General features: G+C 53.3%; 11 protein-coding genes across 11 annotated transcripts; 5 read left to right on the top strand and 6 right to left on the bottom strand.

Moving 5' to 3' along the window:
* Positions 1 to 31: 31 nt before the first annotated feature.
* IAQ61_000173 (uncharacterized protein) lies at positions 32 to 1,605 on the bottom strand (the record flags this gene model as incomplete). Its single annotated transcript, XM_003835283.1, has 3 exons — positions 32 to 246; positions 311 to 746; positions 922 to 1,605. 3 exons carry the CDS (start codon positions 1,603 to 1,605, stop codon positions 32 to 34), a joined length of 1,335 nt encoding a protein of 444 aa, XP_003835331.1.
* A 369-nt stretch (positions 1,606 to 1,974) lies between these two features.
* IAQ61_000172 (uncharacterized protein) lies at positions 1,975 to 3,263 on the bottom strand. The gene is made up of 3 exons (XM_003835282.2): positions 2,906 to 3,263; positions 2,653 to 2,849; positions 1,975 to 2,588 (listed from the first exon to the last, which is right to left on the bottom strand). The coding sequence occupies exons 1-3, from the start codon at positions 2,983 to 2,985 to the stop codon at positions 2,311 to 2,313; spliced, it is 555 nt and encodes a 184-aa protein (XP_003835330.1). The 5' UTR covers positions 2,986 to 3,263; the 3' UTR covers positions 1,975 to 2,310.
* A 277-nt stretch (positions 3,264 to 3,540) lies between these two features.
* Positions 3,541 to 5,559, bottom strand: IAQ61_000171 (uncharacterized protein; the record flags this gene model as incomplete). Its single annotated transcript, XM_003835281.2, has 3 exons — positions 3,541 to 3,652; positions 3,704 to 4,723; positions 4,769 to 5,559. Coding segments are annotated over 3 exons (1,923 nt in total), but the record flags the coding sequence as incomplete, so codon positions are not given.
* An 86-nt stretch (positions 5,560 to 5,645) lies between these two features.
* On the top strand, positions 5,646 to 7,744 carry IAQ61_000170 (uncharacterized protein; the record flags this gene model as incomplete). Its single annotated transcript, XM_003835280.1, has 2 exons — positions 5,646 to 6,516; positions 6,564 to 7,744. 2 exons carry the CDS (start codon positions 5,646 to 5,648, stop codon positions 7,742 to 7,744), a joined length of 2,052 nt encoding a protein of 683 aa, XP_003835328.1.
* An 897-nt stretch (positions 7,745 to 8,641) lies between these two features.
* On the top strand, positions 8,642 to 11,192 carry IAQ61_000169 (uncharacterized protein; the record flags this gene model as incomplete). The annotated part of the gene is made up of 2 exons (XM_066094556.1): positions 8,642 to 9,140; positions 9,190 to 11,192. 2 exons carry the CDS (start codon positions 8,642 to 8,644, stop codon positions 11,190 to 11,192), a joined length of 2,502 nt encoding a protein of 833 aa, XP_065955409.1.
* Positions 11,193 to 12,179: 987 nt separating this feature from the next.
* Positions 12,180 to 13,849, bottom strand: IAQ61_000168 (uncharacterized protein). The gene is made up of 3 exons (XM_003835278.2): positions 13,700 to 13,849; positions 12,594 to 13,603; positions 12,180 to 12,509 (listed from the first exon to the last, which is right to left on the bottom strand). Exons 1-3 carry the CDS (start codon positions 13,737 to 13,739, stop codon positions 12,204 to 12,206), a joined length of 1,356 nt encoding a protein of 451 aa, XP_003835326.1. The 5' UTR covers positions 13,740 to 13,849; the 3' UTR covers positions 12,180 to 12,203.
* Positions 13,850 to 14,093: 244 nt separating this feature from the next.
* IAQ61_000167 (uncharacterized protein) lies at positions 14,094 to 14,945 on the top strand (the record flags this gene model as incomplete). The annotated part of the gene is made up of 1 exon (XM_003835277.2): positions 14,094 to 14,945. The coding sequence occupies one exon, from the start codon at positions 14,094 to 14,096 to the stop codon at positions 14,943 to 14,945; it is 852 nt and encodes a 283-aa protein (XP_003835325.2).
* Positions 14,946 to 15,194: 249 nt separating this feature from the next.
* IAQ61_000166 (uncharacterized protein) lies at positions 15,195 to 16,565 on the bottom strand (the record flags this gene model as incomplete). The annotated part of the gene is made up of 6 exons (XM_003835276.1): positions 15,195 to 15,344; positions 15,403 to 15,911; positions 16,116 to 16,143; positions 16,200 to 16,288; positions 16,350 to 16,383; positions 16,482 to 16,565. The coding sequence occupies 6 exons, from the start codon at positions 16,563 to 16,565 to the stop codon at positions 15,195 to 15,197; spliced, it is 894 nt and encodes a 297-aa protein (XP_003835324.1).
* A 582-nt stretch (positions 16,566 to 17,147) lies between these two features.
* On the bottom strand, positions 17,148 to 17,534 carry IAQ61_000165 (uncharacterized protein; the record flags this gene model as incomplete). The annotated part of the gene is made up of 1 exon (XM_003835275.2): positions 17,148 to 17,534. The coding sequence occupies one exon, from the start codon at positions 17,532 to 17,534 to the stop codon at positions 17,148 to 17,150; it is 387 nt and encodes a 128-aa protein (XP_003835323.2).
* A 177-nt stretch (positions 17,535 to 17,711) lies between these two features.
* ARO2 (bifunctional chorismate synthase/riboflavin reductase [NAD(P)H] aro2) lies at positions 17,712 to 19,075 on the top strand (the record flags this gene model as incomplete). Its single annotated transcript, XM_003835274.1, has 3 exons — positions 17,712 to 17,746; positions 17,823 to 18,184; positions 18,240 to 19,075. The coding sequence occupies 3 exons, from the start codon at positions 17,712 to 17,714 to the stop codon at positions 19,073 to 19,075; spliced, it is 1,233 nt and encodes a 410-aa protein (XP_003835322.1).
* A 1,212-nt stretch (positions 19,076 to 20,287) lies between these two features.
* On the top strand, positions 20,288 to 24,481 carry IAQ61_000163 (uncharacterized protein). Its single transcript, XM_066094555.1, has 4 exons — positions 20,288 to 21,288; positions 21,440 to 22,455; positions 22,504 to 22,845; positions 22,898 to 24,481. The coding sequence occupies exons 1-4, from the start codon at positions 21,157 to 21,159 to the stop codon at positions 24,075 to 24,077; spliced, it is 2,670 nt and encodes an 889-aa protein (XP_065955408.1). The 5' UTR covers positions 20,288 to 21,156; the 3' UTR covers positions 24,078 to 24,481.
* The last annotated feature ends 68 nt before the right edge of the window (positions 24,482 to 24,549 follow it).

Here is a 24,549-nt window from a genome sequence, read left to right as displayed (position 1 = left end):
TGCGCTCCCATTGCATAAACACCAGTACCTTCTAGAGCGCCAGTACAACTCCTATCAATGCCACAAACAAAACATGTGTTGTGGAGGGCCGAAGCGGCCTGAATCCCGTTGACGTCGCATTACCGCAGCACTTGCGGTTATAAGTAACGTTGTTGGCACGAGCCGCGACTTCAAAGACGGAGCCGTTGACGGAGCCTTGGTTGTAGAAGTCCACGAGGAGAAAATTTGGAGGGCGATTCCACATAGCTAGGAGATTCATTAGCCTGATCTGTGCGAAGAGAGGAAATGAGAAGGGGAGCGGACTACATACCTGTGCAAGTATTGGTCATGAGTCCCAGACTGCCGTCGCCGGTGAGTCCATTGGTGTGGTTGATTTCAGCAACGTTGGGGACGAGGAGGTTCAAGCCTGCGATGCTGATTTCGGCATTAAGATTGTGGTTTGCCATGTACATCATGTTGCGCATGTGGTCTTCTGTGAGACCCTCGGGCCGTCCCAAGGTGCAGGGGAACTCGTCGCTCGTGGGCGAGAAGGGTGTTTCCCAGATGTTGAAGAATTCCCAGAGTAGATAGGGTACATTGTCTGTGTCGAAGTTGTAATCGATAAAGGTTACGACGCGGTCGTTGTTCAAGATCATTTCGCTCAGCGTGGGCCAGTCTTCCAGAGTCATTGCGGTCTTGGGGGGCTGGTAAATGTACTGTTTTAATCCAGACTTCTCGATTGGTTCGACGAAGTCGACAGAGGTGACCTACATGGGTTAGCTTCTAGCTGCTGATAAGTTCAGTGTGTTCTTTTGGGTGGAAGTTATCGAGCAGGATACAGGTGAAATGCTGCGTCATCGCCAAGGCTCTGAAGTAGCAAATACAATATAACAAATCATCATAACTTGGGGAACGGGATGAACAATGGTATCGTATACACACCAGAGGTTTGCCGTCTGCATCTGTGTCGGCCCAGTTGGAATTGCCGAACAGTATGGTGATCACATCAAAAGGATGCGCTTCAACCCATGCTGTCACTTCTACGAGATAGTCTTCCACAGTACCAGCATTTAGCAGGTCGCAAGAAGAATGGCAGTAGTATAGTGTACCATTAACGTAGTGTGCGGACCCTTGCAGCATGCGTATCCCATCATTGAGCTGTTGTGTTACCCCATATTCCTGGTTCCGCGCTATGTTGTTCGCACGAGTGTACGGTGAGTTGTGAGCGCAGACCTCGGTGATGTTGGAGTATTTTCGATTGCAAAATTCGGGGTAGTTGTTGCACGGCTGGGTATTCGAAGGTTGAGCTGGAGATGTTCCTGACACAGTTGCAGTTGCAGAGCGGGTCCCATTCCCGCCTCCAATGTTCGTTAGAGGCTTCCCACTTGAAGTCGTGGAGCCTGTGGCGTTGGATGAAAGAGTGGTATGTCCAGATTGCGCGGATGTGGACAATGTCAGGAATGCGGAAGTCTGAAAGTTTGGCGGAACTGTTGGAAGCGGAACTCTCTCGCCGCCGCTCAAGCTTTGCGTGCCGCTGATGGTAAGAATGAAGCGTGAGGTCGAGGCAGTGCTTTGAGCTGTGCTGAGGGCCGCGAGCCAAAGAAGTGAAGACATGGCCGCTTTCATGATTGTGGTAAGAATGTCAGTGGTGAATGGATGGAATTGAATGCGTCTAGCCAGTTGGAACGGTTTGCTGCTGTTATGAACCTCTGTCGTCCGTTGCTAAATATCTGTCGTTGTTCTACTGTTAATGCATGTCCTGTAACCTCTCCAAGGTGTCCGCTGCACGAGTGATCTGCCTGATAGGAGCAAAAGCCATAGAGACAAGTCTCACGCTTTGCCGTCACACGGCCGACAATCCTAGCTGACGAGCTTCCGAGAGAGCGAAAGACGAAGAACAGCACAGTTGTTGGGGAGAAGTCAAACAGATCGTTGGATGCTTCCCAACTCTCCAACGGACCCACCGCGATATCCTAATCGGGAAATGGGAGTGACGTCAAAGCCGCTAGGCCCCAAGTGGCAAGCCTTGCAAGCTTCTTTCAGCTGCTGCCGATCCTCGCCAACGAAATCAGCCTCGGTAGCCTACGTAATGCTGGCCGTGGATTCTGGCTGGCTATCCGAATGACAATGTCACTACACACCATACTCGCTCTGTTACGACAACGCTCTGGTGGATTGAGGACTGGTTGAAACAAAACAAAGTAACATACCTACATACATGCCTATGTCCCCAATGTACATGACAAATCCATGTCCATATCCTTCCTCAAGTCGTCGTCCTCCCATTCCCCGCTTCCCCTCGGGACCCCTCCGACAAGACCTCCCTCCAGCTTAGGATGAACTGTCAAAGAACTCTTCAAACTTGCTCTTGCCCTCTAGAGCCTTGATCTCCTGCTTCAACACATCTATGCGATAGTTCTTAAACGCCTTTTCAATCCTCGCCCTCGCTTCCGGATCCTTTGTAACCATCCTCGATGCGCTCGCCGTGCCCGTCAGGAGACCGAGCTCACCACCTAGAAACAGTCCGCCAACGGAGAAGAGGAAGTAGGTTGCCGCATCACCCCAGCGGGACGGGCCTGATATCTGCGCCGTGATATCTGGGATGGATTCTGCCCTCTCGAGTGAGTTTGAAGCAACTGGCTAGCTACCAAACGGGGCTCTCATAAGACCTACCCGTCCGCCCGTCTGCGAAGCGAACTTCGACAGGCTTTTCCATGGCCCTGAATGCGCGGAAGTAGGCCATGCGCATAGCCCGCAGTCGTATCGCAGCATAAAGACCCAGACCGAGACCGAGACCCGAGGCAAGGCCTGCGTGCATGGAGATCTTGCCACCTGCGCTCCTGAGAAGGTCACGATCTGATTGATTCAAGCTGTTGCCGATCAGTATATGGCTATGAGTCTTGTCGGGATTTTGTGGCACACGTACTCATGCTGAAGGTGTTCTTCTGCGAGCTTGTGCAGGTCCCTTGAACGGCGGTCGCGGAATGCTGCAAGTGATTCTGACATGTTCCAAGGGGATGGATGCAAGTGATCTGAGTGGAAATTGCTAATGATTCAAAGTTCGACTGTCTTAGTATGACTACCGCACTGTGTCTTGTTACTGTATGTGTGGAGCCCACTTGCCCTTTGTATCCCGCTCACCTGAGATCCGTAGCTTCCAGACTTCGCTGGTTGCAACCATGACATCATGCGGAGGTCGCGGAAACCAGCCGCCACTTCTCAGACCGTCACCACCGACGCGCGAAATGGTTGTTCATCATGACTACCATCATTACCATTGCTGTGGTACAAATGGCTTGCGATCAAGTTTCAAGATGGTGGGAAACTGCGTTGTACCTAAATTAGGACTATCGACCAATACCCTCTCTGCTCTTGACCAAAGCTACTAAAATGGTACATGTTTCCAATAATAAATCACCCCATTTCCTATTACGCCATGGTCGAGTACGCTCCCAAGCGCCCATGCTAAAGTATGCGAATACAAGCCAAGAGGCCAAATGTAGGTCTTTTGGGTATAAACATCATCGAAAACGAGAATGAATTTGCAGACTGCTTGCCTGTCTACAGTCTTGCCTTGGCTTCTTGTGCTACTGCACTCGCCTCCTGATTGAGGGTAACGTTGCCAGTGCTGGGGCCTTCGCCGAAGAAGATGACTTCGACCGTGAGGTCGTCCCTGTAATCAATTAGCTTTGACATTCTGATAAGCGTCCCTTGGGCAAGGTACCTGTATCGTCGGGAGAAGGGGCTCGTAAGAGTAAGGAGCGCGCTGAGTTGATCCTGGTCTTTACCACCTAACGCATTCCGTACAAGGTGAGTTGCCGCATTCTTGTCTTCTACGACGAACCTCTCGTTCATGCTGGTCTTGATACCCCATTGTTCTTGTCGGATCGGTGCTCGTTGACCTTCGCCTTTCCCGGTCGTTTTTTGCTCAACCGGAAGCTGCTTCTGTGTTGACCACCAGCTCTTCAACCACGATTGACTCTGCGATTTTTGGCTACTAGGGTGACCTTGCGCATCTAACCATTGGCCAACTAGGCCAACCACTTCCTCATTAGTCAACATCTCCCAAAGTCCGTCAGTCGCCATGACCACAAAATCGCCTTTCTCAGGCTCAACCTTGGTAGTAGTAACGATCGGCTCAGCCGTCACGTAAGGCGGTGTCTTCAGTAGAGAAGAAGGAGACCGGGCAAAATAAGACTTTTTCAGCGCATCTGTGGTCTCGAGTGACCACTTGTACGAAGCATCACCAAAAGCACGGGATGGCTCCAATCCACCCAAAATACGCCCATTCCGGACCACATTTGGCTCACCAGGGTGTTCCCTCCGTAATCGCTCTGCCTCGCTCGTGGTTCCACCAGTCTGGTCTTCAGACAGTGGGGTAGCTGTCCACTTTCCATTAGCGCCCCTTCGTCCAAGTACGGCGCGAGAATCGCCTGTACATGCTACTCGAAGTAATTTCGATCGGCTGTCGTAGAATGAGAGTAATGCACATGAGCCAGAAAGTGCGGGTGCAAGGAGCTCGGCGGCAGCGACCTTGGACTGAGCCTTCTTGACCTTCTTCACCGAATCGTAAACGATTTCGTTATCCAGGCGGACAAAGCCAGTCTTGATGGCCTTGTCAATAGCCTCGGGAGATGGAAAGTGTAGTGCGGGGTCCTCGACGGCGGATTTGTACGTGTTGTTAAGCTCACGGGCGACGTAAGAGATGAGTGTCTGACGAAGTTTGGCCGATGTTACCCAGCCACTATAAGAGTCAGCATCTTGTCATGTCTCAAGTGACCAGGCTTACCTGTGGCCGTCAAAGACACCCCAGAACATCCAGTCACTGGCAGTAGCGCCATTTTCGGTGGCCGCGACATTTGAAGGCACTTCGATGATCTTCTCGGCGTGGTCATCTTCGATAGGATCATTGCTGGGAATCTGAACTACATCGTATCGTACGACGCCCTGGCCTCGGCCCACAAGCCACGACTCCTCGTTCTTTCGCAACTTGGCTGTGGCTTGCTCAGGGTCCAGCATCTCCAGCACCTTCCTGCCGTAGTCGTCGGTATCCTTTGAGATGGGGCCAGTACCTGAAATGGTTCCTGTGTATAGTTCACCAGGTCCCACAACGAGCGCTTTCCTGGTAGGTTCACTGTTCGCACCACTGGTGAGGTGTCTGGCTTGATCGGCGGGTGAATGCGAATGGCGGGAGGAATCAGCACCGTTGTAAGAATAGAAGGCGCCCACAGCGACAGCGGCTGCTACCAGCGATCCCGTCAACGCGCGGTACTGCATTGACGATTTGAGGATGGTAGGCGAGGCGCGCTGCCGAAATTGGTGATGAGCCCGGAACACTAGGCCATTGCTAGGCGCGCAGACGCCGACTCGGCTGCGGGGGAGCTTGCGCAGACACGGGCGACGAGCAGAGCGCAGAACCTGAAACGCAATCCGCATTTGGAAGGTGGAGTGAAGGACTGAAAAGAGTGTTCGGGCAAACAAGTGACGCTGAAGCTGGCTGGCAAGGCAGGCAGGCAGGCAGGCGTTAAGGTTCACCCGAGACGTTGTTCCGCAGTCGTCACGCGAGCCAATGAGAGCGCACCTGTCGAACAAACGGACCATGCTTGTGACGACGTCATATTCAACTCAGAACTTAACCACAACTTCTATTTATCCTCACAACAATCATGTCTTCACGGGCTCTGAGACGGGCGCAACGAGAGCTTGAAGAAAAACAGATTCAGGAAAGACTGGCACAGGAAGAGCAAAATGACGATGAGTCAGAAGAAGAGATTGCGCCCAAAGCCAGTGCAAAGCCCAGTTTATTTGCTATGCTAGGAGGCAGTGGCGACGACGACGATGAAGACCAAGATGATCCAGAAGACGATGTTGGTGTCAATCCAGAGAGCCAAGACAAGATCGAAGTCGCGAATGCGCCCGCCAAAAAGTCGTCGAAGAAGAGCAAGAAAAAGAAAAAGAAAGCCAAATCCAAGACTGCAACTGCAAACCCGGACATAGGTGCTGCTACGCAAAAAAAGGCGTCGACCCTTGACGAGATTGATCAAGCGCTGCTTGCACTAAACCTCAGTGCCGATGGGCAATCGGGCGATATAACAGGCGAACAAGACGTAATGAGCATAGAAAAGCAGCAACTGTTCAAAGTTCTGGGCATAGACAATCAACACTTGCACGCCGCGAATGAAATGAAGAAGCTTTTTGGCCGTGCAGCTCTCCAAGCCACAGAAGAGGAGGCACGACCACGACAGCGTGGAGGGCCGCAAGGTGGTATCGCTGCTGCAGTAGCTGGACGGAATGCTCCTGGAAATCGAAACCTCGCATCCCTTGCTCTGCGACGCAACATTTTCATTCAGGGCAAAGATGAGTGGCCCCGTGCTACTTCTGGGGGACTTGGTATGGAGCTTGTAGAAAAGCGCGCGGATGGCAGTGTTGAGTACAGATTTGTGCACAACGGGATATATCAGGAAGTTCAGCGGCAGTTTCAAATATGCGTAGGGAGCATGGATCCCGAGCGCATGGTTCAGCTGTTACATCACAATCGTGAGGCATCTCTCAAAGCAATGGCAGTGCAACACTAACAGTCACAGCCTACCATATTTCCACTCTACTCCAAGTCTCTGAAATCGCAAAACAACAAAGGGACAATGCTACGGCGTCGGAACTTTTGGAACGCGCCCTCTTCACTTTCGGTCGATCCGTACATTCCACTTTCTCGGCCAATTTAGCTGCTGGTAAAGCCCGGCTCGACTTCCGCCGCGCAGAAAACCGCGAGTTCTGGCTTGCTGTATGGCGGTACATTATGACACTAGGTGTTCGAGCCACCTGGCGGACAGCTCTAGAGTGGGCTCGACTGCTGATAGCCATGGACCCTGAGCAAGATCCCTACTGTCTTCGTCTCCTCATTGACCAGCTGGCGCTAAGAGGTCGGGAACCTCAAGCTGTGATCGACTTGGTAGAAGCAGACTACCTACAGCGACTGTGGAAAGTGCCACCGAATCTTGCCTTTTCGGTAGCCCTCGCGCATGACCGCCTCAAGCAGCCCCAGCAAGCGCGATCTACACTTCGAAATGCAATCAAGGAGTATCCTTGGTTAGCTGCTCGGCTGTGTAGGGAACTCGAAATCTCTCCGATACCTAAGCCAATATGGGGTCGGGAGCCGAATGGAAACTATCAAGAGCTTCTGTGTCAGATGTACGTACCCAAGGCAAAAGATCTCTGGAACACAACAGAGGGAACCAGCCTACTTGTAGAGGTCTGCTACTCATTCGAAGAGGAGCTGGGTACAGGAGAAGATCCTTACTGGTTGGCTCCCATACCAGAGACCGATTTGGCACGACACGTCATACTGTCTGACGACCAGAGTCTTATGGCTCTTCTCGATACTCGGATCAAGACAAAGTACACTTCAGTTTCGGACCCGCTCCCTCCAGACGACAGTATCAACTCATATGACGTATCTGCCGTTGGATCAGATCTACCAGGCCACCGCCCCCGTGCCAACCGGGAAGATCTATTGGCCGAGCTGGAAGAATTCCGCCGGTATTTTGAGGGCTTCGATATTGCCAACTTGATGGGTGATGAACCGAATCCGGAGGGCATAGTCAACGCACTACGGGAGGCGGGCACCAGCTGGGCGGAGTACAACAGAAATCTGGAGCGCTTTCAGTTGTTGCGGATGAGGCTACAGCAAGAAGGTGTTCATATTGTGTTCCAGGAGCCAGATGAGGGGGGTCGTGGAGTCGGCACGGACTCTGAGACTGACGAGTAGGTCCGATAGAGGTGTGCCCAGAGAGGCTCCCCAAGGCTTGACCAAGGTTGGTAGTGTACTGTACATACCTTTTACCGTTGTTACTATTCGTAGATGGGAGTACATGGAACAGCCGCTTTCAGGTAGACTCCATGCCAAAAATGTACATAGCAAGAGCTGCCAGCGACTCGTGGTGGGGTCAAGTCCTGTCATGTGCTTTAGCTTAGGTACTACCTTACGTATACCCCCTTACCTGACTTTGTACGATTCTTGCATGGCTGGACTGACGTCGAGAAACCAAGCCAGTCATGCTCACGTTAGACATTCACTCTCCCGCGCCTTGCAGACGTGGCCCGCTGGTTTTGCGCAAGCAGGGACTCGTGGGCGGACTGCGGCTGGCCACAGCGTAGTACGCCTGTGCACCCAATGTCAAGAAGCCTGTCCTGGTCCTAGAGTAGAGTAGAAGTACCGGGATGCCGTTTGCCCAAAAGTGACGTCTCGTTTTTGTTTATAGACAACGCAACGCTTGAGCCGCAACGCCTCAGCCCCTCCAACTGCACGCACCTGCACCTGCACCTGCACCCTCCGCCTTCCCTCTTCCCACCTTCCACCTTCCACCTTCCACCTTTCGCCATCCACCTATTCTTGCGGCGCACCTTGCACGTGTCAACTCGCCTGGCACTGTGGACGCGCTGCCTTGTTATCATCATCATTCATCATCATCGTCATCGTCATCTTTAGCATACACACTAGACCTAAGTCGTACTTTCTACCTAGTACGTACCTACCTATACATCGACACAACGACACGACCAACACTGGTACGGAGGATAGGAGGATAGGAGAATAGGATTGTACGCCACCAACAACACACCACCAACAAAAGCATCCCTCCCCCACCCCACCCCTGCCGTCATCATGAGCGGCATGCGGGCCCACATAGCCAGCCGTATGCGCAGTGCCTCGCTCTCGGCTGTTCCTCCACCACGCCAGAGCTCCGACTACTCGCGCGAGCTTGCCAGAATCGCGACATCTGTCTTGTACCGCTCGCCGCTTCCCTCGAAAGAAGGCCGGCCCGTCTTCATCCTCAACGCCGCTGCCCTCCCCGACTCACGCGAGGCCGACTTCGACAAACTCCTTCCCTATGTCCTTGCACGCCTGCCCGAGGAAGACGACCTCCTTAAGGGCTTCGAGTACGAGGTCATCTTCTTTGCAGGCGACGGGGATGGCTCTGCGACCACCAAGAAGCACAGGCCAAGCTGGGGGTGGTTCCTCCAGGCATACCACGTTCTGTCACGGGCGATGCGTAAGAGGCTCCAGAAATTGTATATTGTACACGAGAAGGCGTGGGTGCGCATCTTGACCGAGATCTTCTCCACCATTGTCAGCCCAAAGTTTAGGCGGAAGACGTATCATTGTAAGCCTCCTTTGCCCCATGTCCCGACCGTCGCTGACGGGATACCTAGTGTCTACCTTGACCCAACTAGCACGTGAGATACCCATAACCGACTTACTCATACCACCGTCGACCTATCTTACCGACCGTCGGATAACTGAAGACATCTTCGTGGCCGGTGCAAGCGGTAAACGAGCATTCGGTGCCCGCAATTACTTCCCCACCAGCAGCAATGGCAGCACCCGCTTTCCCCGTGTCCTGCGCGAGACCACAAGCTTCATACTGATGGAGAACAACATCATCACCGAAGGTCTCTTCCGAGTACCCCCACACTCAAAACTTCGCGACTGTCTGAAGGAGGCGTACGACAGAGGCCAAAAGTACATTGTCTGGAAGGACAACGACTGCTTGCTACCTACCCCACCCTACCCACGCGCTGAACACCAGGACGAAATCCTGGCAGAGGTGGTGCCGACAGACGCTTACTCTGTCTTCATGGCTTGTGCGCTGATCAAGGCATGGTATGCTTCGTTGCGCCAACCCATCTTCTCGATAGAATCCTATCGTGACCTCAAGCGACTCTATGGAGATTCTCAGGATATTCTGGATCTGGCCCGGCTCAAAGACCTCTTCTCTCCATCTTCGGAGTGGTCCCTACTGTCTGGCGCATCTCGCGAGATTGTTGTCAGGCATCTTTTGCCATTGCTTAGTGCTATAGCGGCTCGAAAAGATGAAAATAAAATGACGGCGGAGAACTTGGCTGTGTGCTTTGCGCCAGGACTTTTGTGTGGGCCTGACCAGTTGGAGGACGCAAAGATGTCTTCCATTATCCGGCGGATCTTCACGCAGGCTATTGACATGTGGACACAAGGGCTCCGTGAGGCGTGTGGGCAGACTGAAGAAGCTTTCTATGCCGAGCTGAAGCTACCAAAAGATGAAAATGATTGGGAAGACCCCATACCGAAGAAGCTGAGTTCAGTGGATAGCTGGGACTCACTGGAAGAGCAGACCAGGGGTATTACCCTTGAAGATAATGAGAAGCTACCGACTTATCCGGATCTACCCCAAGAAGACACCGAAGCACCACCTCCACTACCACCACGCACCCAAGCGCCCTCGACACAATCTTCCTTCGAATCCGCTAAGCGAAAGCCAGCCCCAGCCCTTCAGGTGCCTCCCCGATACTCTACCGTCATCTCCGACGCGCCAGAAAACATTGCAGATTCTCCTCTTACGTACGCGGCGACAACGGATGGTTTTGCCCCCGGCCAACCAAACAACAATGTAGTCCCACCACTCCCACCGCGCTGGGGTACCGATGAGAAGAACTCTGGTACGAATAACCCAGTTTCTGTTTCCGCTCCTATCCCATACCATTCGCAGAGCAGTGATGCACCAAGCCCTGCAAACCCTCTAGCGCCTAGACTCAACATTCCAAAGCGCAAGATCCTGACCGCAACGCAGATTGACAACGTTGAGAAGTCTGTAGTAGCGCAGGATGAGGTGCGTCATGTGTCGCCAGGAGCGGCTCAAACACCACAGGGGGGCTTCGCCTTGCCAGGGTTGACGAGTCGGCCAAGTAGTACCACGGGCATGAAAAGGACAACTCCTTCGACATATGCACCGAGCGAGGCATCTAACTCGCCAACGAGTGCCGTGTCTGCCCCCGCGTATGATGGGGGGTTTCGAAGACCAAGCATACCATCAAGTTCGAATGTGAATCGGAGTCCTAGCTTCAGCTCACTGGCCCGTCCGGTCTATCCTCCGCCACCTCAGCTTCCCACCATTCGACAGACGCCAGCCAAGCCGTCGGGCCTGTCTCATTCCAATTCGAGCTCGAGCCCTACTCCGACGGGGCCTAGACTGCGTGCGCCCAGTGCGGCACTGTTGTCGCGGATGCCGAGTTTCGAAAAGAGCCAGGCGAAGGAGGATGAGAGTTGCCGTGTCGTGGGCCGGACGCTGGCGCCCAAGAAGTTGAATTTGAAGAAGCAATCGGTGGAGGATTTGAGGCGGTTGTATGAGGAGCGGGCGGGGACGGCGAGTGCGTTGGTGGAAATGGGGAGGCAGCGGTGATGTTGAAAGAAGCTTAGTCATTCTTTTTCTTTTCGTTTTGGCTTGGTTTGGGGGTTGGGGGAGAATGCCATATCTTTTTTTTTATCATAGTATCATACTCTGTATACCTGTCTTTCTTTCTTTTTGTTAGGATACCCTGATTTTCTGTCGATTTTCCTTTGTTTAGTGTAGATTTATCGGCTCCTCTCTCTCCCTCCGTCGGATAATCTCGTCTTGTCTTCTTCCCACCAATACTCAAATTCACAATATCTACAAGCTTTCTTCGCTTCAGGCATATCTAGTATCTAGACATCTAGACATTTATTCTCCTAGTCTTACTTTTTCCTCTACGCTACACCATTTCTCTTTCCTAACCCCCCCCTCACCCCCCACCCTTTTTTTTTAACTTGCAGGGGAAGCGGGTGCTTTCGATTCTGGAAAACCAGTGTGGTTCTCAGCTTGCTGCGTGTAGGCATTGATGGTTTGGCGGGAGGTGTGTTGGTTTTTGATGTGGTGTGGTGTTTGAGATGGGGGGTTGGGAATGGGGTGTCGGGGTAGATGTGGATGTGGATCTCTATGTATTCTTTATATTTTACTAATGGTGTACGGGCCTGAGTGGAGCATAGGAGATGGGAGATGGGAGAAGCCAGTCTGTAATGGGAGAATGGAATAGTGTGGGCAAATGGCCTTTTAATTTGTTGGTTTCATCTCTTTGTGCCTGTCTCTCTTTTTTTGGCCCTCTGGCTGGCGTCCGTGCTCGGAAAATATAACGTGTGAACATGAATATTGTACTGCTAATGCATATGGTGATGTGAATCTCGGGGAAGGGGGGCAAGAGAAGGAGTGGACAAGGTGTGTTACTTCCAAGCTATAGAATTTACTATTTCTTGCGGCTACTGATGATGATTGTGCTTGTTGATTTTGGCGTGAAGAATCCTGTAAAAGGGAAAAAAATGTACTTGTGATTCTTGTTACCAGTTCATTCTACAATCCCTCCCCTCCCCCCTTCCCCCTTCTCGCACCAACCCCCTCCTAATAATCATCCCCCCGACTCAACACCTCCTTGCAAGTCGGCCTCAACACAAACGTATGCTCACTCTGCGCCGTCCAACTGCCCTTGATATCGCACAGCGGCGGGTAGGCCTCGACAATACCGCTGCTGACCAGATTATTGAGACCCAGCAGGTACTTGTCGTGGCCGAGGCGGTCGAGGTAGCGGCGGCAAAAGGGGAGGGTACCGAAGTTCTTGGTGATGGAGGCGAGGAGCGATTTTGCAGACGAGATGCGGAGGGCGACTTTGGGGGCGTCTGGGCGGAGGGCGTAGTGTGATGTTTCCATCTGGGGTTGGGGTTAGTGTTTGAAGAGGGAGTTTGATTGGTTGATTGGGGGGAGGATTGAGGTGGAGGGAAGGACTTTACTTACATCGTCGCGGACGTAGCCTTTGCCTGTTGAGCCAAAGGTTTCAATGGCAAAAGTTTCGCCTTCTTCCATTTTCGTTTGGTCGCTGCCCTTGACAATGGGCACGGTTTTGCCGCCGTGAATGGTGTAGTGGCCGATGCTGTGGCCGTTGAGATTTCTGATGCACTTGACGGGTAGCATCTTGCCGCCGATTTCTACCTCGTAGCTTTCCATGACTTCTTGGATTGCGGCGCCAATGTCACTCATGCGCACATCGATGCCTGCCTCTTTGATGCCCGCATTGGTCGCGGCCTTGCATGCTTCCACCAGCGGGTCGTAGACGGGATCAAACGTCTTGGTAAAGGCGCTGTCGACGATTCTGCCGTTGATGTGGACACCGAAATCGACCTTCATCACATCCTCGTAGTTGACCACCACCTTGTTGCCCGCATTTGGTGTATAGTGTGCGGCGCAGTGATTTATGCTCAGACCCGTTGGAAATCCCATTCCCGCTTTCTGTGCATCGCCCTCTTCCAGCCCTTGGTGGCCCGTCAGAGCACGCACAGAGTCCTCGATGCCCTCGGCAATCTCGGTGAGCGTCATGCCCGGCTTGATCCAGTTTGCAGCCCATTGGCGTACCTGGCGGTGGATCTCAGCGCCCTTGCGATAGTCGGTGAGGAAGTCGTTGTTCATGCGGTCGAGGTGGCGTTTCTCTTCGTTCGTGGTGCGGTAGCTGTTTTCGTCGCGGTATTCGCAGATTTCACCCTCGGGGTAACTGTCGTTGGGGAAGAGGTCGGAGATGAGAACGCGTGGGGGTGAGGTTTGTGACTTTGCTCCTGCTGTGGCGGAGGTGCCAGCCTTCTTCTTCTTGCGTGGCTTTCTCTTCTTCTTCTTTTTGGCAGCACCATCGGCTCCTGCTTCTCCCGTACCATTCCCGTCGCCCTCAGCATCGTCGTCGGAATCTTCTGCTTCGGCGCTGAGTTTGGAGTCGGGTTGCGAGGTGCCGTTTGTAGGCTTGGTGGTGGAGTCGTCCACTGTTGTACAATCAGATCACTCTCACTCTTACTCTCCTGATGACCCTAAATGGATATTCCTCTCTCTTTCTCTCTCTCTGGACTTGTGAAACATACACTTCAGGTTGGCGACATCATCTTCTACTTGAGCCGCCATGTTTTCGTGTGTGGCAAATGTGGTGTGAAATGGTTCCTACTTTGCTTGTCGTGAAATTTCCACAGGGATCCTCGTCGGTCGCCCCGCTAAACGTCGGCACTCGGAGGTGGCCACATGCCTGTCGTGAATCGCCAATCGATGACGTTTTTACACCGTCCAGAATCACTTCCTTTCCCTTCTACTCTTTTGACTTCTCACGCCATATCCCCTCCCACCCTCTTTCTGCCTCTTGAACCTCAACGGGCAATGCCACCACCCCGTCCACCCGTCATCCTGCGCTCCCTCGCACACCTTCACCCACAATGGACATGCCCCTCATGTCTGACGCGCAGTCCACGTCGTCCACTTCCACACATGCGCGCTCCTCCGCAGCGTCCACCCTTTACAATCCCCCAAACCTCGGCCTTCCACAGCACTCGCACCCTACGTGCCTCCAACGTACCCACGCACTATGAAACCCTCCAACTCTCCTCGGCCTCGGCCTCGGCCGCCGAAATCAAACGCCAGTTCTACACGCTGTCGAAAAAACACCACCCCGATCGCAATCAAAACGACCCAAACGCTTCTACGCGCTTCGTTGCAATCAGCGAGGCCTACCACGTCCTGTCCGTCCCGGAGAAGCGCGCGCAGTACGATGCAACACTCCAGTCCGCGCAGGCCTCATCATGGGGTCGTAGCAGTAGCGGTAGCAGTGCAGGTGGCCAAGGCTACCCACAGGGAAGTTACAGCTCTGCCTCCTTTGGCTCGCGGCCAGCCAGCGGCTTGAACAAGAAGCGCAGTACCTTTCGTGGCCCCCCGCCAAGCTTCTACAAGTCCGGTGGCTACGGCGAGTTTGGCGCCAAAAGGAGCGAGCATGCCTATCAGTCTTCTACGACGGCTTCAGGTGGGCACGAGCAAAAGGCGGGGCAGCAAAGTTATGGCGAGTACGGCGGCTTTGGTCCAGGACAACAGGGACATGGAAATCAGGTCCCGCATTTTGATGGCAAGAGACACAAGCAGACGCATGATAATGTCTTTGCGCATATTCGGGCGCGGAGAAGGCAGATGCGCACAACGGTTCAAAGAGAGGACGAGTACATGCGGGCCGGTGTTTTGAAAAACTTCTTGATCGTTAGTGGCATCATCGGCATTATTGGGGCGACGGCCAAGATATTCGGCGACAGGCAGGAGGCGCGGGAGCACGCTGTGAGGAAGCAAAGCGCATGAGATCCTGTTCCATCATGCAAATGGAAATCTACCCCCATACAACATGGATTGGCACTCTACTGCAACACAACTCATGGATTCGATGCCATTTTCGCAGAATTGATGGGGTGTGTTTGCTCATACTACAATCGCTCGCTGTCGCAAGTCGAGAATCGCTGCGCTAGAGAACCAAAAGAGATCTAAAGGGCACCACCTCCCAACCTTGTACTTTTCTACAAAGTCCTTTCCTCTTGTGCGAGTAAAAGACGCTTAGCCCTCAAAGGTGAAGCTGGTGCCGATCTTGTGGCCGGCCTCGTTGAGCTTCTGGGTATCGAAAGAGCCACCAATACCGAAAGTCAGACCGCTGTTGACCTTGGTGTTGTAGGCGAGCGACGCAATGCCGAGGTTGTTGATCTTGGCCTAATACCGTGATTTAGCATGCACAATGCGCTACTCAAAGTCAGCGTCCAGCACGTACCTTGGCGAAGGAGGCAGGGTCAAGCATGTACTTGGCAGCCACCTCGAGGGCGACGTTGGAGCCAGACTTGGAGTCCCAGGTGGCGCGGGCACCGGCCTCAACAGCGGGGTTGACGCGCTGGTAGTAGGAGGCGGAGAAGACGCTCAGGGAGTTGGTCGCGGTGACAGCGGCGTTGTACAGAGGGGTGGTGTATCCAACGGCAGCAGAGTACTTGGTGATGGCAGCCTTCTGCACATCGTAGCCAACCTCACCACCGACGACGAAACCCTCGTGGCTAACGACGGCGTCGGCGATGGTGCCAATGGCACCAGCAGCCGAGTAGTCGACGAAAGCACGGCCGTGGAAGTTGGGCTGCTTGAAGTGGAAATTGACCTTCTGGCCCTTGTTTCCGGCAGCAGGGTTGAAGTTGGAGAGGACCTCGGCCTTCAAGCCGCTGGCAAAGGTGTCGTTGAGCTCAACCTTGGTGGCCAGGAGGTTGGCCGTGTTCCAGGATTGGGTGATGCTGATGCCTGTGCGCCGTGTCGTCAGATACTTGATTCCCAGGCCAGAGACTGCAAAGACGCCCGGAGGCTGTGCCATGTGATAGAAGTATGATGAAAAAGAAGGCGTGGACAGTAATGGTGTTGTAAGAAAAGTGGAGCGGAGAACGATGGAACGAAAGGGGGTTGGGTGAGCGGGTTGTGAACGAGAGCATGGTGGAGTTGATTTCGTACCGTTGGAGATGGCCTTCTTGCCCTCGAGCTGTTGTGCGCAAACATAAGCGGGTGGCCGCGTTGCGACTGTCGCATCGCACTTACGGAAGAAGAGACGGGGCCATCGTGGGCCGAAGTGCCCTTGGCAGTGAAGTTGACGCCGTTCGGGGCCTTCAACTTGACCTCAAGGGCGGCTGCGCGTTGTGTCAGTTGGGATGGGAAGTCAAGTTTGGGGGTCAATTGGCATGTCCTGACCTGCGGCAGTGTGGTAGAAGTCCTTGTTGATGAGCTGTGAGGGGTCAAAGTCAGTAATAGTCCCGACCAAGCTCCCGGCGGGCGGGCACTGGCAAAGGTGGGGAGGGGGGGGGGGTTTGCCCCCAAACGTACATCATTAGAGGCCTTTGCGATGTCGCTGAAGGCAGGCGGTGGGAACCTGGGGACGATCTTCTCGACTTTGACGTATTCAGTCATGATGGCGGTGTGTGTTGGAGGAGGAGGAGGAGGAGGAGGAATAGTATATGGGGTGGGGGATGAATGGGAGGGGAGATGGGGTGTTGACAATGGTTGGTGGTGGTGGTGGTGGTGGTGGTTGGTATTAAGCAAAGTTCTGCGCAGCGGGAAAACAGCTCACGGCAGCAACACCAAGGTCGCGAGCCAATCGGCGCTAAGCGTGTTTGAAAAGGGTCGCCATAGCCATTTTGTCCACATAAGCGACAACGTGGGCCCTGCATTCACCCCCTAGCAGTCTAGCAGCCCTGCATGCCAGACTGACTTGCATCTTTGTCCAGTACCGACGACGGCAGTTACATCGACGGTACACTGGCTGCAGTACTGTAGTATACATTGTGTAGAGTATCATGGCCACCTACTAGAATACCTAGAATACTACCTATGCTTTGTTTGACCTTGCTTTCGACCAGAAGCCAGCAAGCGATGACGGCTGCCCTCCCGGCGATCCTCCACTTTGGATTATCCAGACACTGACACTGGACACTGGACAGGTAGAGAGGGGGTTGTATTTCAGCTCATCGATGAGGGGCAGGTTAGGAGGGTTTAGTTAGTAGTACTGGCCTGTAGGTAGGTAGGGACTGTAGTGGGCGCAGGCCGTGTGCCAGCTGTCACAAACCGTGAGTTGGCAAATAGATCCATCGTCAAGTTCTTTCGATCCATGTCTCTGGACCCACATGCAACTCTTGGACTGCACCTTGGGAACAAGTACCGTATGGTAGAGTATGTACAAAGTAGATACATCGTCGGTTTCATGGTCACATCCGTCCTTTCAGCCTTGTCCACGGCGGCCGGTGTCGGGCAGGAGATCAGATCAATCATCAGCTTCCGGCCTGCCCCCCACTTAATCGATTCGGGCCATTCGAGTGACTCTTGACGACGTTGATTCTCGTAGCGCACGCGTCTGGCCGTTTGGCCCTTCTTCCACCACATCCTCTGTGCCTGACTATTCTCCATTGGCATAGCTAGCACCAGTCATAGCACGGTCAATTGCACCCCTCCTTTGTCGCACGGCCTGGTTGTAGTAGAATAGAGAAAGAAGAAAAAAAACTCCATCTTACAAGCTGCCATCACCACCACACATCCTCCACCCCTCCACATATATTCACCATGTCTACATTCGGCACCCACTACAGAGTCACCACGTACGTCACCACTGCCACCACCACCACTATCACCACTCAAAAGACTATATTCACGCCCCTAACACTTTCCTCTCAGCTATGGTGAATCGCATTGCCTCAGCGTGGGCGCCATTATCGATGGCTGCCCACCAGGCATGGCCCTCACCGAAGCCGATATCCAGCCCCAGATGACGCGCCGACGACCAGGCCAGTCTGCCATTACAACGCCGCGAAACGAAAAAGACCGTGTCGAGATCCAGTCAGGTACGGAGTTTGGCATCACACTGGGAACGCCCATTGGTGTACGGGTCATGAATGAGAACCAGCGCAAGCAGGATTATGGCAACCAGACCATGGACAAGTACCCACGACCCAGCCACGCAGACTGGACCTACCTCGAAAAGTACGGCGTCAAGGCGAGCTCAGGTGGAGGAAGGAGTAGCGCAAGAGAAACGATTGGTGGGTGTCATGCGAAAGCATCCTTCATACACGCTTTGGAATTGACAATAGACAGGGCGCGTGGCTGCTGGTGCAATTGCGGAAAAGTACCTGCGCGAGGCCTACGGTATTGAAATCGTCGCCTTTACAAACTCCATCGGGAATGAGTTCCTCTTCCCGCCCACGCCCGAACACCCCACTGCCTCGACCAACCCAGAGTACCTCAAGCTCATCGACTCCATCACCCGCAACAAGGTCGACGAGTTCCTGCCTGTGCGATGTCCCGACGAAGACGTCACCCGGCGCATGGAAGACTTGATCGCAAAGTACAGAGACGCGCAGGATAGCATAGGTGGCACAGTCACATGCGTCATAAGAAACTGCCCGACAGGACTGGGAGAGCCATGCTTCGACAAGCTGGAAGCTAAGCTCGCCCACGCCATGCTCTCCATCCCCGCCACCAAGGGCTTCGAAATCGGCTCAGGGTTCGGCGGCGCCCAACTGCCAGGCTCCATTCACAACGACGCCTTCATCAAGGCCCCCGCCGTTCCCGCAGGCCAGAACCCCTCCTCAAACGTCCCCCGGCCGCGCCTGACCACCAAGACGAACAACTCCGGCGGCATCCAGGGCGGCATTTCCAACGGTGCCCCCATCTACTTCAACGTTGCATTCAAGCCTGCGGCTACCATTGGCCAGGCTCAGACAACAGTCACCTACGACGAGGTCGATGGCGTGCTAGAGGCAAAGGGCAGACATGATCCCTGTGTCGTCCCTCGCGCTGTGCCCATTGTCGAAATGATGGCTGCATTAGTCATTATAGACGCCATACTTGCACAGCAGGCGAGACAAGGAGCGAGGAGTATGCTGCCTCCTCTCAAGGGCGTGCAGCCTGTCCACGGTGGCGCGCAATAATATGGCAGCATGCCTTGTGCGACTTGAAGAGAGAGAAAAATCCATACCTTTGGCCTTGTCCACCACGTAGAGTAAGGCACGAGGCAAGAGGCAAACACACTTTTCTCTCCTCTTACATGATACTCTAAATTAGAATCGGGAATAAAAAAAAGCAAGCCATCTCCTCAATTCAGTAATCTCTTCCCAGCATCCCGAATCCCCCTCTTTGTGTTTTCTAAGCAAAAGAAAAAATCATGATGAACGAGTTTGTCATCCAATTCGCCCCGACCCGATCACGATGTCCGCCTGAACTCGGCGAAGCAGGTCTTGTGTATGTCCCACGACGATCCCCACGATGCCAAACTTCGCGTTCGCTTCGATGCGCAAGATTCCTCCCCCTTCCTTCGGTAGGAGTACAAGGCGAGAGGGGGGTGTTGTGGTTGTGGTTGTGGCTGTGGCCTAGTGGGTTAGTGGGCGCGCGCTTGCACGACGTTGCATGGTTGCTGATTGGATGGAGTTGTATGCGAGATGCATAGCAGGAATGACTTTGGTGGATAGATGGATTGTTACTTGTGTTTTTTTGCCTGCCGATGTTTGACTTGTTTGTCGTTATTTATTTTAGGGTGAGGTAACTAACACGCACGTAATGTGTAACATGCCCTGACTAGGCCTAGATAGGTTCACGCTAGGATGAATTTGGAGAGCCATGTCAAGGGGGTCTACTTTTTTCCACTGTTATTGAACCTCTATTCACGTGCATAAAATTGTTGATGATTTCTTTCTCTCTCTCTCTCTCTCTCTCTCTCTCTCTCTCTCCTACATGAGTAGAGTATGCCGTGTCTTAGCAGCGCTCATGTGGATAGATTCAATGAACATTGATTTTCCTTGAGAATTACTGTGAATTGTAAACGCTGTTATACGAGTATCAATGCTGTATTTTTCACGATTGAAAATTCAAGGCTACCGTGCAAGTCGTACTATATCAAGTCAAAGGCTCATGAATCAGAGAAGCGACTCAAACTGGATCTATTCGCCACTGGCGGCTGGCCAGTCAGCGTAACGGTGTCCTGTCTGTACCGTATTGAACGTTCGCAGGAAATCCGGCTATTCGGCTCATCTCTCGCAACGGATTGGCGGGTATAACTCCCAGTGATTGCAAGTTACCACTACTCTTTAAGACGTGAAAGAAACGCAGTCACGATTCTGTGGTATAGCGTAGTACACTCTATGAGCGCGGCACTATTTACCGATTCCATTCGCAGCCTTGGCTGTGGAGTCCATGTTCCGCCATGACGGCTGAACAATTGCCCTATCGGCCCTTTCGACTACATCATAAGAACGTGTCGAATCAGGCCTGGCGCAAACCATCCTCTGTCTTTGTAACATACATCCCAGAAGAAAGAATTCGGTACCCCTCGTCGTTCCCCAAAAAACCAGAAACAGCTATAGACTCGAAGACATGCTTACATCACGATGGAGCCATGGTGTTCAAGCGACCGTCTCGGTTGGGAATGTCTAACTCAGAAGTCGCTTGCCGATCAACGTCATGGAGGCGTGGGATATCATGGGAAAGTTGACTGCATAGCCCACTGGCTGTACTCTAGCACCCAGGAACGTTCGAACCAGAGTGTCAGAAAGGCACCGCAAGTTTTGCTCCGGTCGAGTCACACACGCTACCGCGCAGCATGCGGGTTGGCAAGAGATTGCTGGGGAAGCGCATCCCCATGCGGGAAGCATGGCATTCTGGGTCCACGATGAGAAATGCCCCGTGTGGGTTTAAATCTCGATGCAAATTGACTTATGCCTGCCACTTTTGCCTCTCGGGCCCCCTCCCACGCCCAGATCAACTGTAGTCACCCTTTTGCTTCTAGATCGCATCTACCCTCAGCCCAATAGCAACACCCTGTCACTGCCGAATTCGACTCTACTCTTCGCCACATCGCCTGTGCCAACCGGGTCCGAGCCTGCGTGCCGCTGCTTTGGAACGGTGACTAAACCTACAGGGACGACCTTTTTACAGTCGTGGACGACTTCACGTCTCTTGTCCTTCTCGGAGCTTGTCTCTCCTTACCCCATCCTTTCTCCTCTGCTAAACTCCCGTCATGGCCCGCGGCGGTGCAACAGCCCCCTCTTACCGGGACGATCAAGACGACAGTCAGCCCAAGGGAGACAAAGCCCCCAAGCGACGATGTGTGCAGTCTGCCTGTGTTCCTTGCCGCAGGCGCAAGTCTAAAGTAAGTTGCTCTCTGACGATTTCAAGTTACCAGGAAAGGGAGGCGTCCTGTTGTTGCGAATTTGCATCCGCGGACCAAGCATGCAACCAAGTCGGGGGCCGTCCCATCCTGGCCTGACTGAATCAGCCAGTTGCTGACACCTCGTCTTCAGTGTGACGGCGGCACGCCCGTCTGCGCAACGTGTACAGCCGTCTATAAGACACCATGTCACTACGATGCTGAGGCCGAAAGTCGCCGCTCCAAGTCCGGCCCTTCAAACCCATCCACGGCAGGCACGAAACGCGAAGCGTCCGATGTCACCGCTTCCCTTTCCTCTTCTCAAAACGCTTTCACCGCCGAGTTCATCCTCAACTACCTCAGAAAGCTCCCAGAGGAGCACGTACAAGACTTTGTCGAGCACCTCCGCAAAGACCCCAACGCTGAGATTGCCACCCTTGCGGAAACATGGCACAAGGCCGTGACGCTCCATCCAAGCACGCCCCTCGAGCACCCCAGCCTGGAATCTGACCTGAGTCTGCTGCTTGGGAAACCGGCAGTGACTCTGACAGGCGAGAGTCGCCATTTTGGCCATTCAGCCAGCCTTGGCCTGGTACCTGAGGATGAAAACTTCGTTGGCGGGCGAGCACGCACCGATAACGCACTGACAGGGCGACAGGGGACGACGTGGACGAATGTGACCAACGATATCCAATTTGTCCAGCAACTGCTCAACTTGTACTTCACGTGGAGCCACTCATTTTATGTGCTCTTCAGCCGCGAGTGCTTCTACAAAGACTTCGAGTCTGGACGCGAGAAATACTGCTCTCCACTTTTGGTCAACGCAATATGCGCTCACGCCTGTCACTGGACCGATGACCCAGTCGGGCGGACAAATCCAGCAGACTTCCGTACCGCAGGCGACCACTTCTTCACTGAAGCGAGACGGCTACTTTACGAGGATTACGAGGCCCCGAGCCTCACGACCACACAGGCTTTGTGTATCATGGCCATGCGCGAACCAAGCGCGGGGAGAGACAGCACGGGTTTCGGGTACATGGGAAGATGCATTCGCATGTGTGTGGAACTCGGCCTGCACCTGAATCACAATACAAGTCCTGTACTAAATCTGACGCCGAGCGAAGTCGAAGTCAGAAAAGTCACGTTTTGGGGCTGCTTCACGGTAGACACGTAGGTGGAAGGTCTCTGTTCGCTATGATGACTTGCTGAGGATTACAGTGTGTACTCTGTCTGTATTGGGCGCATCTCACAACTCCCTCGAGCCGCGATAACTCTGGATAGGCCACTTTTGGATGAGTCGACGAGCCTTCCGGAAACCGCAATGGGAGCATCGCGTATGCCCCCTCAGGGCATTACCTCGGGAATGTTCCTGCATGAATTTGCGACACTCTCCGAGTTGATCAACGATAACAACTTCATGTATTTTGCACCGCGGGAACGCCTTACCAGTACTAAGCTGCAGAATTGTTACGAGCGATACCAGGCATGGTACAAGCAGTTGCCACCAGCGCTGATTTTGGAGGGTAAAGAACGGCCCGAGCCTCATGTCTTGGTACTACAGTACGTCATACCAATTGTCATGTTGTGTCCGTTGGCTAACACGTGGGAGCAGTATGCTCTACTTTACAATAATAGTGCACCTATTTCGTCCATTACTCAAGGTCAACCTGATACATTCCGAAGTTAGACCCCGCGATATCTGCATCGACGCAGCCAACACCGTCTCGAGAATTGTCACAATATATCGCTCACTTTACGACTTTCGTTTCGCTCATCTTCCAATACCCCATGTTCTATTGTCCGTTTGCATTGTACACCTGCTATACTCCAAGGACAACAAGATATCGAGACAGAATCTTGTGGACGGGTTACAAGGTCTGGAGGATTTACACAAGTGTCACTACTTTGGAGCAAGATGCTTCCGCATCATCCACACGTTATCACAACACTGGGATTTGCCCTTCCCAGAGGAACATCTCAACTCTAAACTCCTTCTGAGACGAAGTTCAGAAGCCCAAGGCATGAACAGCTCCCCCGCTGACCCCCTGCTTATTCACACAAACCCCATTCCGACCGATACCAGCCACCTAAACTCGAGCATGTCTAACTCGCCGAGCGGCCAGCATCCAAACCGCCGAGAATCACTCTCCCTGTTTGGGCAACCTAACCGCCTCTCCCTCGCGACGCACTCGGCGCCCTCACGACCCAGCAGCGTGGTCTCAGGCGCGCGTCTGCAATCGCCAGTGGTGAATCACGCACCCATGCAAAACTACAATACCAACATCCCTTTGACCTCATACCCATACTCGCAACCCATGTCCACAACGCCGTCAACCAACGTCCCTGCAGCCTCTACGACGTCCCCCGTAAGCTCCTCGGCCGCCGAAGCCCTCTTCTGGGCCCCACTTCCCGGGATGCCAGGCCCCATCCTGCCGCGCCACAATTACCAACAAATCAGCACCATGGGCCTCGAGTCAGTTTTACAAACATCGGACATGGGCGAGCGGTTGCACCGCGATGGCTTCAAGATCAATGAGGACTGGCGGTCTAGTCATGTGAATGGGTTTAGTGGCGGGCCGCAAGCTAGCGTGTATGGAGGTGATGGTAGTGGTGATGGTGGCGGTGCTGACATGGGACCAGGACATGGACATGGCGGATTCGTGCACCGTAGTAGCTATACGCAGCCGAGTGAGAGTGTGGGTGGGTATCAACAAGGCGGTCCGGCGGATGGGAGCGAGTTCGTGTCGGGTTGGTGGCAGGGTGCTAGTTCGGGAAGTGGGGGTATGAGCTGACAGGGGAACAAGGGACCCACGGGATGCAAGAAGGGATCGAGAGATGTGTGGGTTATCTTGTAGAGTGTGTTGGATTTGGCATGTTGTAGAAGAGGGGCTTTGAGATGAGCATCATGTAGGTGGGGAATTCAAGTGGAGAGTGAGTGGTCATTGGGACTTAAAATGTCCTATTCGTGGCTAAGATTGGAAAATGTTACACATACCCCATTTCTTTTTTTTTCTTATTGATTTAGCGTTGTTGTACTTGTGTGTTTAAAGAAACGATGTTAGCGGGTTGTTAGTAAACGAACAAATGTTGGAGATTAGTAGAGCAGATGGTGCGAGTCTTTGGGGGTACTCTAGCATGAGTGAGCAGGCGATTCATGGGTGTGATTGTGGGGATATTGAGGTCATGAGATTGGGAAGGCCTTCGTGGTAGCAGGTGTGGGTATATACTGAATTGCGTATCCACCAAACCATTTACATATAAATG

The sequence above is a fragment of the Plenodomus lingam genome (assembly GCF_022343315.1).
Source record: "Plenodomus lingam strain CAN1 chromosome Unknown contig_1, whole genome shotgun sequence".
Taxonomy (NCBI): Eukaryota; Fungi; Ascomycota; class Dothideomycetes; order Pleosporales; family Leptosphaeriaceae; genus Plenodomus; species Plenodomus lingam.
This window is presented reverse-complemented; position numbering and strand designations above follow the sequence as displayed.